Below are 20044 nucleotides of genomic sequence, written 5' to 3' on the forward strand. Positions count from 1 at the left end.
GTAGTCTTGTAGTGAACAACAGCCTAAGTCATCAAAAGGTCAACATGCAGTATTCTACCATATGCAAACTTATATCATTAAAAGATTATACTGACTACTAAGTACAATTTTCTATTGACACTGAGATACCGACCAGGCCTCCTTGCAAGTAAATTGATTGATCACTGTTGCCTTGTTTTTCTTTCACAGGAATAAGTCCTGGATACAGCGGGGTTTAAGGTAGACCCAACAATAAGGCTTATAGGTTCAGAAATTGGTCAAACTACCAAGAAGTTGAGTTATGAAAATAACCCAGTATTTTTTAGTATGTATGCCATTATGTTTTTGTTTTTGTTGGCAATTTTCCTGCAAAGAAAAATGAGGTAATCTATCTTTTAAAATTTATTCTTTTTCTACTTAACCGATTCAAGGTGAGTATATTATTAGAATTAAAATTTTGACTAAAATGAAGTTTCTATCTCCATCTAATAATAACATTTTATTATTACATTAATATAACACAAGGTAACACAAGGTCCAGTAGGTTTGGACAGAAATAGCTGGTAAAAACATCTTCCAAAGTACTTACTTTCTTACTTTCACTTGTACATCAGTACAGACGCTCAGTTCAACTTCAACTTCAACTTTTTTTCTAGTATCTGTATTTCTACATAAATACAGAATGTCTGTACTTTTGCCACCTGTGGTTGTCTGCACTTTATTTTTTTTTCCAGCAGTGTACAGTCTTAAAGTTCACTGAATGTTTACCCTTCACGATACGTGTCATATCAGTTAGACCAGGGGTCTGCAACCTTTAACATCCAAAGAGCCATTTGGATCCGGGTTCCACGCAAAAGAAAACACTGGGAGCCGCAAATACTTTTTGACATCTAAAATGAAGATAACACTGTATATATTGGTTTTTACCTTTATGCTTTGTGTGAACAACTAAGGTGTGTTGCTTATGAAATCAATGAAGTGCTACAGAGAAAATTACATTTTATTTATGTAATTAACTCATTTTGAACTCTTAAAGAAATATAACAAAAGGAAAGACACCCAGCTGAACTAAAATGATCCAGCAAACAAAAACTGTTGTGAGCCGCCACCCTTATATCGCCTTTGGGCTTTTGGAGCCTTGACCTGACTTTTAAAAAATAATTGGAAAAAAAGCACTATGCTGCTAAAAGATGAAAAATAGATATTTGCAAAATTCTGCCTAAATATGTATTTTACCTGGTTAATGTGTGTGGCGGGGCGTGGTCTGCAGCGCCGCTGGAGGGGAGGCAGACACATCTGCAATCACTCCTTGCTGTCTTTATGTCTGTACTATCTATGCTGTTGTGTTGGTGTGTGTCGGGCTGTGAGCTGCAAAGAGTTTTTATACAGTTAAATCGAGGTGTTGGATATATCTGTGAATCCAGGTAAGTTTACTTTTTTACTTTACTTTCCTACAAGTGAACACGTACAAAGTAACTCTGCCAAAAATAATAATAATAATAATGTAAATAAAATTAAAAAATAAAATGTACTCCTGACTCCTCATTAGATTTCTACATAAAAGAGTTGTCACTCATCTACTCTGTGACTTATATAGTAACAAATTTTATCTGTGGAAAAAATGTAGAAAATGTAAAATGAATTAATAGTATTAAATTATATACATTTTAATTCTAATAATATACTCACCTTGAATCGGTTAAGTAGAAAAAGAATAAAATGCTCCATTTTAAAAGATAGATTACCTCATTTTTCTTTTCTTGTACTATTATTTAGTTTACAGCAGTTGGTAGGTATTTCATCCTGTTCTTCATGTAGTAGAAACAACACTTGTGATACTGTAGTTTTTGTAGTTTGGGGCCCTCTGGAGATAAGTCCAATTTAAATAATGACCCTTCATAATCCTTTCGGATTCGGTGATTTTTCACATTTTATGCACTATAAATACTGAGTGTGGTTCAACTGGCAACCATGTATGAATTTTTTTTTTTACATTTTAAGCATGGAAGATTTAGACTACAGTACTAGGGATGGGCATCGAAATCCGGTTGAGAACCGGTTCCCACTGTTTCAGTTCATTGGAATTGTTTGCCAGTTTTGCAGTTTTTCCAGTCGCCCCGAATGACGTCACCACGTTGCGGAGCATCATTTACCTGGCAGGAAACATGGCGGCTCAAACGCTCAAAGGTTTGATTATACTTTACGAGAATGGATGACAACAGGGCAACTTGCAATACTTGCAAAGTAGATATTTCATTTAAGGGAGGAAACACTACGAATATGCAAAAGCATTTGCTCACAAAACACACAATGACCTTAAATGAATGTCGTGTTTTTAATTCTGCTCCGGACTCGTGAATCTCAACCCAGCAGCAGCGGTAATGTTTGCGCGTCCTCACCCGTTAATGCGGCAGGTAAATAATCAACTAACAGTGCATATTATGTTAGCGCGATCTGCCTTATTACAAAACCTGCTATTACTGTGCATTTAGATGACCATGATGAGAGAGACAGACAGAGTCTGGCTCAGATGCTGGCAGTTCTCGCTGCAGTCTACCGGTAGCGTCTCCTTTCAGGCCAGGATAGACGAATGTCACCGAGCAGTGACTAAGTTTGTGGTCAAAGATTTGCACCCATTTACCACAGCAGATGCCCTCGATTTTCGGTAAGTGAATGTGTTTAATTGTAGGCAGGGACATTACTGGATATTCTTGTGTAATTGCTACAGAATATATTTATGTTATACTTTGTTATTGCTACAGAAGAATATTTATTTTATTATTTTACATTTACAATTTTTTTTCCTGGGGACCCTGTGACACCCCATTGAAGAGCCGTAGGCTATGGATCTCTTAAGATCTCACTGTTGGGTTTGTAAGGCCATGTTACTCCTAAATTTCTATCTTGTTCAAAGAGACGATATAAAACAAAGTTCTAAGCTATTCGACCTTAGTGTTCTCCTTTTTAAAAAGAATCGATAAGAGAATCGATAAGAGAATCGATAAAGAATCGAATCGTTAAACAGAATCAAAATGGAATCGGAATCGTGAAAATCTTATCAATACCCATCCCTATACAGTACTTTTTTTTTTTCATTTCATTTTTAACAAATTTCTTGTTATTCTCATCATTAACACTAACACAGGTTTGTGGCCAGGAATCTAATGGTAAATGGTTGCTGTCTCTCAAGAGGTGCAAATAAAACTGGTTTTACTGGACTTATGCATTCAACTGAGTTACACAATGGCACCAGAGATAATGTAAAAGAAATATACATATGTATGTTCCCCATACAGGTTGTACCAGTTTAAGACACTCCATTTTGTGCTCCCTGTCTTTTTTCCTTTTATTAATTGGAAAAACTTTTTTTTTTGAACATGTCGATGAAATTTCTTGAGAACCCACAGACATTATAAAATCTATGGAAAGTTCATAGAAGGGGCCAACTGAACCTTCAGGATTTGAAAACTGTTTGTGTAGAAGAATCAGCTAAAATCACACTTGATGCATGCGACTAGTTTCTCCATACAGGAGGTGTGTTGAAGCTGTCATCACCAGCAAAGGATTTTGTATGAAATATTAAATACATTTCTGTAAACATATTTGATACTTGACTGGTCTTTCAGTTCTCATTATTACGCAATTTTTATGGACAGCTATGGGTTGATTTATTTGAATGTGTTGATTCGATGGGTTGCTACCAACATGCCAGTAGCACCTTTAGAAATACTTTTAGTTAGAAAATTGGTGATGTGTTCAATACTCATTTCATCTTCTGTATGCTACACTATACTGTCACTCAGTTCTAAAGCTACTTCCCACCAATGTCCATCTGCCTTAATTAAGATAGGCACAATTTTATGGCATACTGGTTTAAGTTTCAATGGTAAAAACATTCTTTAAGCTATAGATTGGAGAATTTAATCCTAGATGCCACTAGATCATTTTGATGTTTGGGTCAAAGTATAGGATAGTATAGGAGGAGTTGCAGATGTAGCTTAGACTTTGGATAAAATGAATCAAGCTTTCACATTCATGGATTTACATCAATTGATCTTAATTGTAAAAATGAGCAATAGACTTTGTTGGTCTAAAACAGTTTTGTGTAGTTTATAATTTATGGATATGGCAGGTTATCCAGGAAATGAATGTAAGATAATGAAAATATCTTACATGAAATATGATACTTTATTACTTTACTTTATTTATCCCAAGGTTGGGCTCACTATTTTTTTTTCTTTTCAATAAGGTCTAATTCTGTCAACCAGCCCTCCCTTTCTCCTCCATCAGAGCGCTGCTTAAGAGGAAAATGACAGGGTTGTTTCCCCTAACAATGAGGTAGGAGCGTGGGCCAAGATGGTGGTGCTGGTGGTAGGAATTTGTGTGTGTGTGTGTGTGGGGGGGGGGGGGGGGGGCATTATTATTACAGAAACTGGATTTTGAATTGTGAGTTGACAAAAAACGAGACTCTTCCATTGTAATCAGAAGAGGATTGATTTCACTTTGCCTGATTCTATTTTATACAAACTTGTATCAAGTGAAGGAGAAAACATTTCTAGAAATCTTTCTAACTTATTGTTTTCCTTACCTTGTTGTTTTATCTGTAGGTATAAAAAATATAAAAATAACCATAATGTCCCCAATTGATTTTAGACTTTCTGGACAACATTTTGGCTGCCACCATGTCAGTGTTTTGGAGCCAGACGTTATTACTACCTACTAGACCTCTAGTAACCTAACCAATTGCAAGGAGGTTTTCAGTGCAGTACCATATACAGCTTTGTGACTAGTTTCACTATAGTGGCTTTTAGCATTGCAAGCAATAGGGGAATACACATTTTTCCCCATTGATAGATGGTTCCCAAAATGTTTACCAACAGCATTGTAAGCCTGCATCACTCAGGCTTTAGCAATCTTCATGAATTACCTATGTAAAGACATTTATCTCCTAATTGATGCTAAATATTGGTATACCTGTCAAAGGAAAAACAATGAAGTGAGGCCCAAACTTTATTTGATTTATTTAGTATTTTAATATTATTATTTTTTTTATTAATTTCTCTAAGTAAAAATGACGGAATCCTCTGCTGTCTGCTGTTGGTCATCCTCGGTTCTACTTCCTTATATACAAGGTATGTATTAAGGCACTATTTTCAAAAGCATATTGATACGTAATATCTATATGATGTAGCAACCTTTTCAAACAATTTATTTTGTTGTTATGTCTTGTGGTGCTTATTTTTCTGCTATCAGATATTTAAGGAACACTATCCTAATGATAAAATTGCATCCTGAACGAGAACCAAGCCACCGCATTAATTTGGATGACACACTTAACTTTGGGTAAGAGATATTCAAAATTTGGACACCATTGTCTGGTAATTATAATGTCCCATACTTGTATTTGATTTTTAACATGTTGTTTTTAGTAGAATAAACACATACAGCTTGTGCACACAATTTAGGAAACTTCTGCATCAAAGTACAGTTAAAATAAAATATTTTTGGAGGTTAATGTTATAATAGCACTTGTGACAAGCAGACAGTAACCAAATTTGAAAGTGTGTTTAAAAAAAGAAGAAAGAAAAACCAGAGTGACATGATTAAAGAAGCATTTACACAATAAAACACTAACTATAGAATAAAATAACCTGCTTGGCAGTGTTCATAAGTATGATTTTTTCACTCTCAATAAAGGAAAAAAAAGCAAAAAGAAACACTGGAAGAACAGTCTTTAGAGAGTTTCATGATTAAAAACAGTGAAAACACTGATAACAGCTGTACAATACTGTTACAAATGAATTAACATCTCTGGTGAACTGTAAATTCAAGTTGTTTTTAGTTCCTCATATTCATTAGCACATATATAGGGACATGTTCCTGAATTAATTTAAACCAGAATATATAGATTGTGTTTTAATTTGTTTTGTTCTTTTAATCCAGGGCCAGACCAGCAGTTCAGACATCAACATCTTGGAATGCTCCTATCATCTGGGAGGGAATGTTTGAACCAAATCTTTTTGATCAAAAGCACATAGGAGAAAAGTCATCAGTGGCCCTTACTGTGTTTGCTGTGGGACGGTCGGTTCCTCCATAAAAACTGTATTCCTTGGCTATTATACAGTGGTGCCTTCTAGTTAATAGAATTTAATAGAATGAATAAGAAATGTAGGCATACCTATGCCTGAATCAGTTCAACATGGCGAATTTAAACTGTAAATTCACTAGCCCACATAAGTAATCATGAGGTGGTAACTCTAGTTTTAGTTTATGGGGGGAAATATGCCTTATACCCCTGCAAAAGGGTTGCAAATGCATACGATAAGATCCACAAACACAAACAAATGTTTACAAATGTGTACGTGTAACTTTTGAGGAGTCACAAATATGTGCTCCAATTCATGCACAAATACAAAGAAATTTGACCAAACTGTTTTGAAATCCAGACATCTAAACCTGAATAAATTTGTGCACATACATCTACGGTTATTATTATTATTATTATTATTATTATTATTATTATTATTATTATTATAGTCATGTCTAGGTCTTTTCTTGCTTTCTTGCATGTGTTGCACAGTTAGACACAAAGACACCTCCAGGCATGCACCCTTCATTTGAGTCTTTGTTCTGGAAATAGAGAAATCACACATATGACTGAGATCTTCTGCAAATTTGCCTCCTTTGTTGCTATTTTCTGTTTTTTTTAGCTTTTAAAAATGTAATTGGTAATTAGTATCTGGAGTAGTTGGCCTTTATGACCCATAACCAATAAACACCAGCTTGCCTTGCTGTTTGTTGGGTGTGGACGATTGAACCTTGGCTCAGATTGAAATAATGACTTTTGGTGCATCAAAGATAGTGAAGAAATATACAAACAGGATGGGTTTTGTATTGTTTTGCAATAATTTACAAATAAAAAAATCATTTGTTTTTCTCTGTCTCTCATTAAGGTACCTGGATGCCTACCTCAAGACTTTCCTCATCTCAGCAGAACAACATTTTATGTTGGGATTACCAGTGACGTATTATGTGTTTACAGACTTACCAGACAAAGTACCAAACATCACACTTGCTTCTCACAGAAACATAAAGGTTATCCAGGTGGGAAAGCACACCAGGTGGCAAGACATTTCTATGATGCGAATGAGGACAATATCAGAAGCTATAGAGTCAGAGATCCGTCACAGATTTCATTATGTCTTCTGTTTTGATGTGGATCAGGAGTTTAAGGGGAGATTTGGGTCTGAGGCACTGGGTGATTCTGTGGCTTTGCTCCATGCCCACTATTATAAATTACCAAAAGCCCAGTTTACCTACGACAGAAACCCCAAATCTAAAGCCTTCATGGAAACTGGAGATTTCTACTACCATGCTGCTATCTTTGGAGGAACGTGGCAAAATGTAAAGCATTTGGTAGATGCCTGTTATCTGGCTATCATGGAGGATAAACTTAATAATGTGGAAGCTATGTGGCACGATGAGAGCCATCTAAACAAGTACTTTTGGATTCATAAGCCAAGCAGGCTGCTGTCTCCAGAGTACTGCTGGGACCAGAGCATTTGGGACAAGCAGGATATATTTGCCACCCGCCTAGTGTGGGCACCAAAACATTATGACACACTTCGTACTGGCTAGATCGAAAATCAAAGTTTGAATTATTTTATAAGCAAGGGGCTAGCTTGTTAAACGTATATATAGGCTTGTTTTATGTTGGATTATTTGACAAGTGTGCTAGTAGAATAGCTCGTCTTCCTTTTCTGAAAACTTATCTAATCCAGTTAGGTAAATCTAAATGCTTAGGCTTGGAGGACTGTTGTTCCTTTTTGTAATTATGTTGCAATATTATATATTATTTTGTAAATATTTTAGGTTGTGACTAAATCTGGAGACTTTAATTATAGCTTGGTGGCTAACAAAGGTGAAAATTCTGCTTATGTACTAAAATCTTAAAATACCATAAAGAGAAGCATATCCTCTGACCAGTAGGTTTTTGTGGAATATTTATGGTGTCAAGAAGACAGACAGAAGTGAATTAAAAGGCCTAAAATCCAGCTTTCGTGGGTGTAATGTAACAAAGAGTGCAGTGACAGAGATTTATGCATGTGCTTTTGCTGATAGTTATTTTTGCTTTAATCAAATCATGAATCTAATCAAAATATGATCAAGAGGTAATAATTTAAAAACGAAGTGATTTTATTATGCATGGGCAATCAGAAGATGTAATTTTTGGGTGTATTGTGATTGATAAATACTGAAGTTGTGAACTTCAGTATTTTTTATTTATTTATTTATTTATTTACTGATATAAGGAGAGAAAGCAAATTCTAAGTTACAATGAAGTAATCAGAATTGAAAACTGTATGTGAAGTACAAAGAGCAATGTATTTCTAATCAAGATGATAAGAAGATGATAAGAAATCAGGCTGAAATGATTCAAACTGAAGTGAAATTATGTTGAATAAATGTGACAATTGTAATAAAGTAACTTTTACTACAGAGATAAAGTGAGGCAGAGAAAGAACACTGAGATGTGCTCAACATCAAATGTTGGACTGACAAAACACTGGATGATGGCCATGACATGAAGGAAAGGTGAAGAGAAGAAGAGGACTATAAGACCCTTTGCAGATAACAGTAAATTACTTAAATAAGACATTCTATCTGCAATTAAAGGTAATTTTGTGGATATTCCCTTTTTTGGATTGTTTTTAAATTCTTTTTTAAAAACTATTTTTTAAGTAATTTTGCAACAGTCATAAAAGAATGGGGTATAATAAGCATACTGGTGTTTTGGAAAAGGTGACTATTGAAGATCAATTGGAGAGAAAGATTCTCGACAAAAATCCATAACTGTATGTAATGATGTGTCTGTGAGATGGTTAGAAATATTTGCTTTTCTAGTGGATAAAATTTCATTTGTGAAGACATTCATTAAGTCATTTCTAGTTAAGGTTAAAGGAATGATTTGCTCAACAGAGCTGTGACTCACTGAGCTTAGCAATAGATAGCGAAGAGAAGCTGATGAGTTTTCTTGAATTTTCTACAGCCAGAGATAAATAGTTTGGAAATCTTTTTGTACCCACGGTGAGCTTTTCTCCTTCTCTGAACTCCTTCTCCCTGACTATGTTTTTTTTCAGCACACCGAGACTTTCAGGGAAAGGTGGAGGCATAGCCACAGTATTTTACTTTCTACTTTCTCTAGCTTTGAGGCTCAATGGGTGAGTGCACCGACCCATGTAAAAGCCCATATGTTGGATCTGGTCTTCTCATATGGCCTGGATATTAGCATTAAGGACATTGGCATTGTTGGCATCTCTGATCATTTTCTGGTTACGTTTAATGCTGACTTAGGTGTAACACAATCTGTAAACTTCTGTTTTTATCTAAAATATTAGAGAGAATTGTCCCCTTGCAACTACAGGCCTACTTATACACAAATAACATTAGTGACAAATTTCAGTCTGGTTTTAAACCTTGTCACAACACTGAAAAAGCACTGCTGAGGGTTTTCAATGATCTTCTTTTACTAACTCAGGTTGCCCTGCCGTTTTAATTTTATTGGATCTGTCTGATGCTTTTGATATGGTAGACCATAAAATCCTTTTACAGAGACTGGAACATCTTAAAGGCATCAAGGATTCCGCCCTTAATTGGTTTAAATCCTACCTCTCGGGCAGGACTTTTTCTGTCATGATGGGTTGCTACTCGTCCGCTGCTGCCCCTCTTTGTTGTGGAGTACCGCATGGGGTCTGTGCTGGGCCCTCTACTGTTTGCCTTGTACATGTTACCCCCGGGTTCTATCTTTGACAAGTGTCAAAGCCCCTACCTGACGAAATTCAATTTTTTTTCCCAAATGTCTGATGACCGGCCAGCTTTACTGAATCATTTGTCTGACTGCTTGAAAGAGGTTACGGAGTGGCTGTCAGCGAATTCTCTCATTTTAAATGAGAAGAAAACTGAGATTATGGTGTTTGATAGTCAAACTCCACAAGATCAGCTAGCTGCCCGATTTGGTCCCTTTGGTTGCTTTCTTACAGATACTATAAGTAATCTAGGTGTTTTCCTGGATAGTTCATTTAAGCTGGATAAACAGCTCTGTGGTTCCTCTGAGGTTAAATCTGGCTTCTTCCAATTGCGCCAGAGTTCCAAGGTCAAACATTTAATACCGTACAGAGATCTTGAAAAACGTATACATGCCTTTGTGACCTCCAGATTAGATCATTTCTAATGGTTCTACTCTGGACTCCAACTCGCTGGCCTAGCCCAGGCACTGTCTGAAGACTAGGGGTGATTGTGCCTTCGCCTCTGTAGCACCTAACCTCTGGAATAGTCTTCCTGCTACCATTCATGCCTGTGACTCCATTCAATCCTTTAAAGCACACTTGAAAACTTACCTATTCAACCTGGCTTTTCCGATTTGCTAATTCTCACCGCTCATTAATTGCTGTATCGTTACTCATTTCAGAATCAGAATCGGATTATTTTATTAATCCCGAAAGAAATTATGGGTTACAGCAGGCAGCACGCTATGGCGCATGCGCACTTACAAAGGAACCTTCTGACCGAACTTTAAACAAACATCACATTGGGAAGACATGTCAGAGAGGTAGGCTGATAGGAAAAAACAACACAAATACATAACATAAGGTGAGAGGACCCAAATGGAAAAGAAATAGTAAAAACATATATGATTTACTCATGAAAGTGGCCACTTTTATGAGTAAATCATATATAAATCATATAAGGCTTACATGATTTACTCATGAAAGTGGCCACTTTCTCATTACTTTCATATATTCTTTTAGTAAGTATCCAAAACATACAAGTTTCATTATATAATTTTTCAAGGGAGCTTATATGTGTTTTCACTCTTGTATGCTTTTCATACAAGTTTCATACAAGACAGATACAAACTTTATACGATTTTTATATATCTTTTCCATCTGGGGAGGAGAAAAAAAACTCCACTCAGACCGAGCTCCTAATGGGAGAACAGTTTGAGAACAGAAAAAAACACCCCAGGACAAAAGCACATGACTGTCAGTACACCATCGAAACACAAGACAAGCAACAGGGGTGGGTAAGGGTAAGAGAGAGCCGGTATAGACAGCGCATCTGGTCCTGCCAGCACCCCTCAAAAAAGCACCCCTCAAACAGCCAAACCCATCTGTTCTCTGATTGGATAGTTAAATTTGTGATTGACATGACATTGGCCAATCAGATGAAAGGAAGAAAAATAGCGTCAACATTCGTACTTGTAACTTGAAACTTGAGTGCAGACTTTCTCACGTAGTTTTTTGGCTAAGTCCACACACAAATCTTTTTTACGCACACACAAATTCTTTTTACACATACAAATCCTGATTTACAAGTACAAAATATTTATGACCACAATTTGAGCCCATAGATCTCCCTAAATATTCCACACCAGAGTTTCTGAGTTTGTGTTACCTAGTTAGTGATGCTACTTGGGTTGCTTGCATAATCAATATGTTTGAGAGAAAGCATCAACTGCAGACTCTCCAGAGGCAGTTATTGTAAATATCCGAACTATATGGAATTTATTTTTTCATTTGAGATTTTAGCATAAGACTAAGAATGATGAGGATTTAATTTTTAAATTCAAAATGCAGTTTTTAAGCTTTACAGCCTGGTAAATTTAAACAACAGAATAGAATATACCCTTTTATTGTCATTGTACATGTACAATGAAAGTGTGGATAAAAATCCACTGTTCCTTCCATCTTCTTTTGCTTATTCGGGGCTGGGTTGCACCCTAAGCATAGAAGCCCAGGCCTCCCTCTCCCCTGGCACCGCCTCCATCTTGTCTGGAGGAACACCAACGCATTCTCAGGCCAGCTTAGTGATATATTCTCTCCAGGTGTCCTAGGTCTGCCCCGGGGGCCTTCTCCCAGTGGGACATACCCTGGCAACTCAAACGGAAGGCACCCAGGACCCATCTTTGTCAGATGCCTGAAACACCTCAACTGGCTCCTTTCAATGTGGTACCAGCTAAATTATTTTATTTATTCAAACATTACTAAAGAAATGTATTATTTCATAATTTAATTTAAAATAAAAATACTATTTTTAAATTAATATTTTAAAATGAATTGTCAGTCCATTAATAAATACTTTAAAACTGAAAATCAATTTCAGAAAAAAAGAATTAAACTCTAAAAACTAAAAACATTCCAATTCCAAATTAAAAACTGATATTGTCATGGTCCCTGTGCCTTCTCGGCTGACTCTGGCTACAAGTGTTTTCTGTTGTGTTGCATCCCTCTCTCTCCTTCCGCGTGCTGCGCCCTACCGGGGCGGAGTCATGACGACTCCAGCCCCTGGCTCTGACACCTGCAAGCAATCACCTCATCACCACGCTCTCTTCTTAAGGCGGCTGCTGAGAATGAGTCTTCGCTGGATCACTGTGTAACACTTGTCAGTGTCATTGCAAGTCGAGCTTTTCCTGAGTTTCATTCGTGCTGCAACTTACCTGTTCTTCTTTCCTGTGCCAGACTCCTTGCCAGCCTAAGGATCGCCGTTTGGTGAGCTAAAGCCGGAGTCCGAGCTAGGTCCACATTACCGATACAAACTATTTTTTCCAAGTACCGTCTCTTGGCGTCTGGGTGCAATCGGACGCGATACAGCCTTTCACAAGCGCATGGCACAACCTAGAAGAGCCACCTCCAGGGGACAAGACTCAGCAGTTCATCTGCATCTAAAGGACAAAAGTCAGTCTTTCGAGGATGCCAATATTCAAATTTTGGACAGAGAGGACAGATGGTTTGAAAGAGGAGTGAAAGAAGCCATTTATGTCCACTGTGAGCGACCATCTTTGAACAGAGGCGGTGGTTTACGACACCAACTGTCTGCCATCTATAATCCAGTTTTGAGAACCCTTCCCAGATGCCTTAACGCCCACTCACCTCCTGGGCCATCTGACCTCAGGAAATCACATGATAGGGTGGGGCCAGGTTTCACAATGAACTCACCCGAAACCCTGGCTGAGTGTGACCCACACCCGTTTTCACACCTTGGCTTATGTGATTAGGTATAGAATCACCGGGGGTCCTTTGTCCCTCTTTGGGGGAAACTCCCACTGGGTTTAAATCTGGGACTCTCCACCATTTGACCCTTAGAACTGAAGAAGCTTCCCGGATGAGAGGTGAAACGTCTTCAAGCAGCTTAAACAAGTCCAGACGCTTTTCTTTCCAAGCTCCTTAGAATAATATTTAATATTTAGTATTTACTGTTATATTCACATAGATCATCGCAATGATGTTTATTATATTGCTCTCTTTTTTTTTTGCTTGTTTTCTCTTTTTTCTTTCTCAGCAGGTGATCCAGATGATTGCTATATGTGTGCTATGTCTGTTTGTTTTGTTGGTTTTTGTTTTTTGCCCTTTATCACCGTTCCCTTTTCCCGCTGTTTTTCTTTCCCTCTTTCTTTCTCCCTTTTCTTTTCCCCAGTCAAGTCTGTCCCGTATTTAGCAAGGGAAAATAAAATAAAATAAACAATAAAAGCAAAGGTGAATCAAATAGACCAACACAGCAAGGCTGGGATGGTCCATTTGGTAAAGTAAATCCGTTGGGCATCTTTCTTTGCCTTTAGACAATAATTCTGATGGCAAAAGAACCAAACAGGACAGGCAAAAGAGAGAGAAAAACCCATTTCAAAATAACATACTGGAAAACAGCTATTCACACTTGATTGCTTCAATAAAACACTTGAGCACATATATACGGGACTTTTCATGGCTGTTTTGATATTGCTCTCTCTCTTAACCGACCAAATCTCGCTGTGGTAGCAGCTTTAAACTCGGTATGACCCAGGTTGATAGAGGGTGCCCAGTCTGGATCGCATTCCAGCATTTTGTTGGCTGGTTTTCCTACTAAACACAACAAACATTATCCCACAAAGGCACAGTAAACAAAGCAGCATACCGCAACGAATTCAATTCAAATTAATATAAGACTTGTTTGTAACCTACATCAACAATTATGTTATGATAAATTACGTAACAACTACAACAGATTTGTGGAAGCATTTGTGGAAATGCTTGGAGCAGACTAACATGTGAGGTGGAGTGTTCTGGAACGTTATATTTGGTCTTCGAATGGCTGCAATCCAGGTCATCTGTCGGCTCTTTGTCACTTCGGAAACATGGCTTGAACAATTTCAAGATGGAATCCGATAAAAAAACTCTGTTTACCTGTTGGCTTCCCGTGGCTGTCATGCGACCGGTTATTGCAGTTAATAATTCAACAGCTTCTTGCCATTCTTTGTGTTTCTTCTATCACTAAACTGTGACTGTTTTCTTGTGAAAGCCTGCATGCGCTAGTATCACTTTCCACTCGTACCTACAATCCTTTGCGGTTTTACCCCAGAAATAACATCACATTTTCAATCTCTATTCAACTCGTAGGCCAGATCTTTGTTTGCTTCAACAGAGAGTGGGGGGCGTCTGTAGCAGGCCCTTCCACACTGACACAGGGAGTAGATCCTTTTAGCCGCTTTTGTTTCTGGCTTGTACAGGGCCCTGTCACCGCTGCCCGGGGGACAGAGTGATAGGCATCTTTTAAACTGGTGTAACAGTGGTCCAGTGTGATGTTTTTCCTGGTCGGGCAGTCTATATGCTGTCTATATTTAGGAAGTTTGTGGTTTAGATTTGCTCTGTTAAAATCCCCAAGGACAGCTGTAAAGTAATCGGGGAATTTTCTATCCAGGGTGGTAATCTAGTCAGCCAGCTCGCACAGCGCGTTGTTTGCATTGGCCTGAGGAGAAATGTAAACTCCAACCAGCATGAAGGAAGAAAATTCCGCAGTGAATAAAGCAGTTTGCATTTAATGAAAAAAGTTTCCAAGTTTGGGCTGCAGTACTTCGGTAACAATGTGGCATTAGTACACCAGTAGACTTCACCACCCTTCATTTTCCCTGAGAGCTCTGTTTCGTGGTCCGCCCGGTGAAGTTGGAAGCCCGGCAGATTTAGGACAGCATCTGGGATTCATTCACTGAGCCAGGTTTCAGTCAAGCAAAGGGTGGCAGAGCTGTTCATCCGGTTTAAAAGCAGTAATTTGTCCACGTTGTTTGGAAGAGATTAGGGGAGTACCGTGTAGGGATGGGTATCGTTTAGATTTTATCCGATACTGGTGCCAAACTGGTACTTTTGAAACCGTGCCGGTGCTTAAACAGTGCTCAAACCGGTGCTTAAAGAATGGAGAACACAAATTTTGTCCAAAAACCTCTCATGTTAAGCTGTTTTCTACTTTTTCTTTGGTCATTTTAGCCTTTTTGGCCAGGGTGAAGGGAGTATCTGCCATCAAACAAGAAGATAGCCACATGTAACCATGACGGTGTTTGCTAGTTTACCTTTACATACATTAATTTAATAACGTAGTTAGCCTACTCAACGTAAATTACACACAAACAACATTAAGCTACTCACGTAGAGAAGAACGGCTGGTGCTGCCATCATCATCCGTCATCATTTCTGCTACACTGGCAGGGCTAGGGCCAATCCCCCAAGAACTGTCCTTTTCGGGTTCTTGGGGGATGTTGCTAACTCGTTGCATTTCTCAGCTTTAAAAAAAAAAACACTATGCGTCACCAGGTTTGTCATCAGATTTGAGTTGTTACCTCCTTTGCACAGTATCACCTTACAGCACTTGTTGCAGGCTGCTGTGAAGTGCAGCCAGACTTTTGACCGCTTCGCCTTGGGCCTTTTTAATCTGTAGCTCTGCTCTAAAAGAACATACGTACCTGGACCCGCATACTATCCTTGCAAAGGTAAAATGATTGGCTGGAATCCAAAGTGTATGACGTCAGGAAAAAAGTACAGAAATAAAGCACCAAAATGCAGTGTTGGGGCTAACGCGTTATTAAGTAACGCGTTACAGTAACTACGTTATTATTGTGGTAACGAGCACGGTAACTAGTTATTATGCCAAAATCAGGAACGCGTTAGTCGTTACTGGGATTTAGATAGGGTCGTTACTCGTTACTTCGTGTGGTGGCTATCGCGGAGCTTCCACAGATTCTGTAACATTAGCAAGTGGTGGAGGCCAGCAGGTGGATGAGGGAAAGGGGACGCAGAAGGAAAAGAGACCCGAGGCGGCCGCTGGTCCAAGTGTGAACTGAACTTCAGGTAAGAAGTTATGACCTGCAGTCTATCTGGGTCAGATATAAACCAAGTTTAGGTGGAGTTTATTTTCATTATTCTGACTTTTTCCGTACTGCGTACTAGCTAGCATGACGGAGTTTCTATACAGCTGGGTGGGTGCTATGAAGTTAATGATGTTGAACTTTATTTTGTTCATAAGTTATTAGAGTTGCCAACCGTCCCATCTGGTATTCAGAGAAAATATTACGCGTTTCTTATTGAGGTGAAAAGGAACAGTTTGTCCCGTAATTCAGCTACAATGAAAAAGACACAAAGCTGGAGTTATTCTGTGTCTTTGCTGCACAGCTGCCTCTTCTTCTCTCATTCTCCCACCTCCCTCTCCCGTTTCTACTTCAATCATGAAAACTGATCAGTGATCAGCTGATCGGCTCTCTTGTTTGTTTATCGCCCACTTTGCGCCAGAAATAGGAAACCAGCCGATGTCGCGTTAAACAACAGCAGCACGTTTAAGCTTGATCAGCTGTTGTTAGAATTTATTTAATATTAATTTCTAGTATCAGCTGATGTTTGCTGGAGCCACAGCTGCAAAAAAGCTGCTGGTCATGATGTCGGTTTGGTTATCTGGTGAGAGGGAAACATGAAGATGAAACCAGGAGACGTCCATACTGAATAATCAGAGCTGGACAGGTGATGGAGAAACAGGTTTACCTTTTAGGTGACATAAATGAGTTGAAGGGAAGTTATGAACTGTTTCTGAGAGACAGATAACCCCAGGATCCTTTTTAGGTAGCTGACAGCTGGTAACTGTGCAGGTGCGGATCTAGCAAAGTTTTGCCAGGGGGGCCAGGTAGGGCATTAACAGGGAGAGGGGGGCACAAATAAATACTTTTCTTTCTTATTCTCATTTAAAATGTCTAGCTTTTAAAAAATAATTATCTGAATCTTACAACAAACGATTGATAGATTGATGCATATATACCATCAAAACAGTGAACATCACTGTCACAACAGCGTTTGTTTTCATTCAAAGGCTTTATGAGTTTTCCTATAATGGTGGCCCGGTCTCTAGTCAAAACGCCCGGGCCGATTTTTTGTCCCAGTCCAGCCCTGTATGCAGCTCATCTGGTGTTACCTACATCTTCCTATTCAGAAGGCAGACTTTCCGAGTTCTGAGTACAATCAAAGCACCACGACTGCAGTTTTTGTGTTGGATGTAAAAGGCGCACATGACACTGTGACGTAGGCTAGAATCATGGCAGCAGTCAATGACGGTCCAGGCGTGGGATTTCTCTCGTGGAAATATGCACATTATCTTTTCCTTTCTATTGGTAGGTGGCACAGTGCCCTTGTGGCAAGTAAGCAAGCTAGAAGACTGGCAAAGTTGTGGAAGCAACACATTAACAAGAGAATTCTGAGTAAAACCAAAGTTACTTTCCCTAGTAACTAGTTACTTTGAAAGTAACGAGTAACTTGAAGTAACTGAGTTACTTTTGATAGAAGTAACTAGTAATGTAACTAAGTTACTATTTTAAAGTAACTTACCCAACACTGCCAAAATGTGCGCTGCTTTTCGGTCTGGTTACTACCATTTATGTCAGAACTGGATACCTGTACCCATCCCTAGTGCTGTGTGGAATCCCCGCTGACGTAGTTTCACCAGCGCACTAGCATGAGTCTCCTCCTCTGCGTTTCCTCCGAGCACCACAGAGACCCACTGTGCCTCTGACTAAAATCCAAGAAAAACTTTCAGGCTTTATGAAAAAAGGATAAGAGCTATTTTGAGAAGACTGCCTAGTGTTTAGCAGTTGATCTCTGGAAAAAGTGGTGTGGTCTAAGTCTAAACTGATTCAGCATGTTTTGCACGTAGTAGCAATTGTAGTCATTGTTGTTGGTTTTACTGGCTGTCCTTTGAAACTGCAAGTCCTAAAACCTATTATGGCTATTAATAAAAAATGAATCTCTCTCTCTTTTTCACACACACACACACGTGCGCATATAAACATCCACATTCCAATGTAGGGAACAAACGCACCTACTGATGTATAAATAAAGACCAGGGCAGTGGCAGAGTGCGATTCCCTGAGCTCTCACTCCCGTGCGAGCGCTTTGTGGCTGCCCTTGCTGCAAGTAAAAACTGTGTGTTTCTCCTCTCTGATTCTCAGCTGAAGAAGTGTCTTAGAATACATCTCTTGACACTCAGAAACGCACTTCGAATCTCATTACGAATGACCCCGACGATGGCCTCCTCTCGCTGCCTTTTATTGAAAACGTTCACATAATAAACAATAGTTTACATGCACCTCCCCTTGTAACCCCCCTTGGTTACAAAGACAAGGCACTGTATGTATATGTGTGTGTGTGTGTGTGTGTGTGTAGGTAAGGATGTATGTGTGTGTGTGTGTTCTCCTGCTGACCAAAAGGGTCATAAAAGCAGGAAGCAACATCCTAGGTCATAAAGAGGGTAGTCTCCCCCACACCCAATTTATGATTCACCCTAGATAACACAGTGAAGCCACAAAAAGGGCAGGAAGCTTACCAAACATCAAACAAACAGTCACAAGGATGTGCTTGTGATAACACTACAGCCCCCACCCAGAACCTCGAGAATCTGGGGAGGGGGACAAAAGAATTCCTTTCATCACAGAGTTAAAATAATGTAGAGATGGTAAGCATAAAAATGACAACATTTAATAATTCACTCTAACACTTATAGGTTCAGAAGTTGGGTTAGTTTGACCAAAAATTGGTTCAAAAGTTGTGACTCAGGAGTTGGGTTGGCAATGTGCTGGGTTCTTTAATTAACTCCCAGGCTTGAATAATTTTGTCTGTTTATAGGTTGGGTGACTTTGATCAAATATTGGGTCAAAATTTTACCCAATTGTTTGGATTGAAGACAAACCTCAGAGAGAGCCAAATAATTCCTTACAAACCACCATTTTCAACTAGAGTGTGACCTGGTCAGATATCACTGGACTTCTCCTCAACTGTGAAGTAAAACATGGTAAGTACTAAATGCTAAAGTACAGCAACTGCAAATTTCATTGCAATAATTCAAAATTTCACTCAGTAGTTTGTATGGCCCCTACATTCTTGTATGCATGCCTGACTACATTGGGGCATGCTCCTACTCAGATGACAGATGGTGTCATGGGGCCTCTACTCCCAGTAAGGCCAGGGCATCACTGAGCACAAAGTTGTATCCAAGTTTCAACCTGTGCTGTGCAGGCATCACTAGTATGTACGTGCATAGCAGTACATTACAGTAGGCCTACTGTTAATTTATACATAAATACCCATTAAGATGTAATAAAAAAGCAGTATAAAAGCACAAATTCTCTTGCAAGTTTCATTAATCTTTCTTATCTTCATAACTTTCTTTTATGTAGAGATGCAGCACTGTCACTGGAGTTTGAATCAGGCAGCAGGAGCGTGGCAGCAATATATGTTTGTATAACTGATCCCAGCACATTAATGACAGCACACCATGAGATCTGCAGTAAAACTTTTAAATCCAGAATAATTCACAGCTGAAAGAGAAAAGTCCAAAATAAAGAGAAATTTCACAAACTACATGTTGAATCAATACAATGTCATATTTATAATTACAGAAATTAAATTCTTTATTTATACACCCATGTCTGTACACTCTTTGTATAGCCCCCGCTGCAGTCCACGTTCTCCTGTCAGTCTGATCGGCTCTTAAGAGGGGAATTCATAGAAAAGCGAGTGTTGATCTCTCCTGATACAAACACAATGGCTTTCAACAACAGCAGACAACTCGTTTTCTTTAAAATGATTTTTTTTTCTGTTTTTGACAATGAAAAACTGACAACTGGTGAGACAACTGCTGAATATAACATTTTCAATATCCTTCATTAGTGAATCTTGCTTTTACATTTATTTAATTGTCTGATAAATATTGACCACATAAAATATTTAGT

At 38.6% G+C, this 20044-nt stretch overlaps 2 protein-coding genes across 5 annotated transcripts in view; both read left to right on the forward strand.

Moving 5' to 3' along the window:
- LOC146525257 (protein kinase C-binding protein NELL1-like) overlaps nucleotides 1–20044 on the forward strand; it is a 788406-nt gene that overhangs the window by 616602 nt on the left and 151760 nt on the right. The window lies entirely within an intron of this gene.
- LOC146525268 (N-acetyllactosaminide alpha-1,3-galactosyltransferase-like) lies at nucleotides 808–13626 on the forward strand. Of its 4 annotated transcripts, XM_085156312.1 has the most exons (7): nucleotides 808–1403; nucleotides 3125–3171; nucleotides 4229–4317; nucleotides 5046–5111; nucleotides 5233–5322; nucleotides 5923–6060; nucleotides 6933–13626. In XM_085156312.1, exons 3-7 carry the CDS (start codon nucleotides 4289–4291, stop codon nucleotides 7615–7617), a joined length of 1008 nt encoding a protein of 335 aa, XP_085012438.1. In that variant the 5' UTR covers nucleotides 808–1403; nucleotides 3125–3171; nucleotides 4229–4288; the 3' UTR covers nucleotides 7618–13626. The 4 variants fall into 4 exon arrangements, with proteins under 4 accessions (XP_085012438.1, XP_085012420.1, XP_085012430.1 ...); XM_085156294.1 differs by lacking the exon at nucleotides 3125–3171 and having other exon boundaries at nucleotides 809–1403; XM_085156304.1 differs by lacking the exons at nucleotides 808–1403; nucleotides 3125–3171 and adding an exon at nucleotides 1718–2644.

This window comes from Neolamprologus multifasciatus, chromosome 1 (assembly GCF_963576455.1).
Source record: "Neolamprologus multifasciatus chromosome 1, fNeoMul1.2, whole genome shotgun sequence".
Lineage (NCBI taxonomy): Eukaryota > Metazoa > Chordata > Actinopteri > Cichliformes > Cichlidae > Neolamprologus > Neolamprologus multifasciatus.

Excerpts from the sequence above, each read along its gene's own strand:
- LOC146525268 (XM_085156312.1), top strand. The coding sequence starts at position 4,289 with ATGACAGGGTTGTTTCCCCTAACAATGAG. Across the intron at positions 4,318-5,045 it reads TTGTTTCCCCTAACAATGAG|TAAAAATGACGGAATCCTCT; the intron begins GTAGGAGCGTGG and ends AATTTCTCTAAG. Across the intron at positions 5,323-5,922 it reads GATGACACACTTAACTTTGG|GGCCAGACCAGCAGTTCAGA; the intron begins GTAAGAGATATT and ends CTTTTAATCCAG.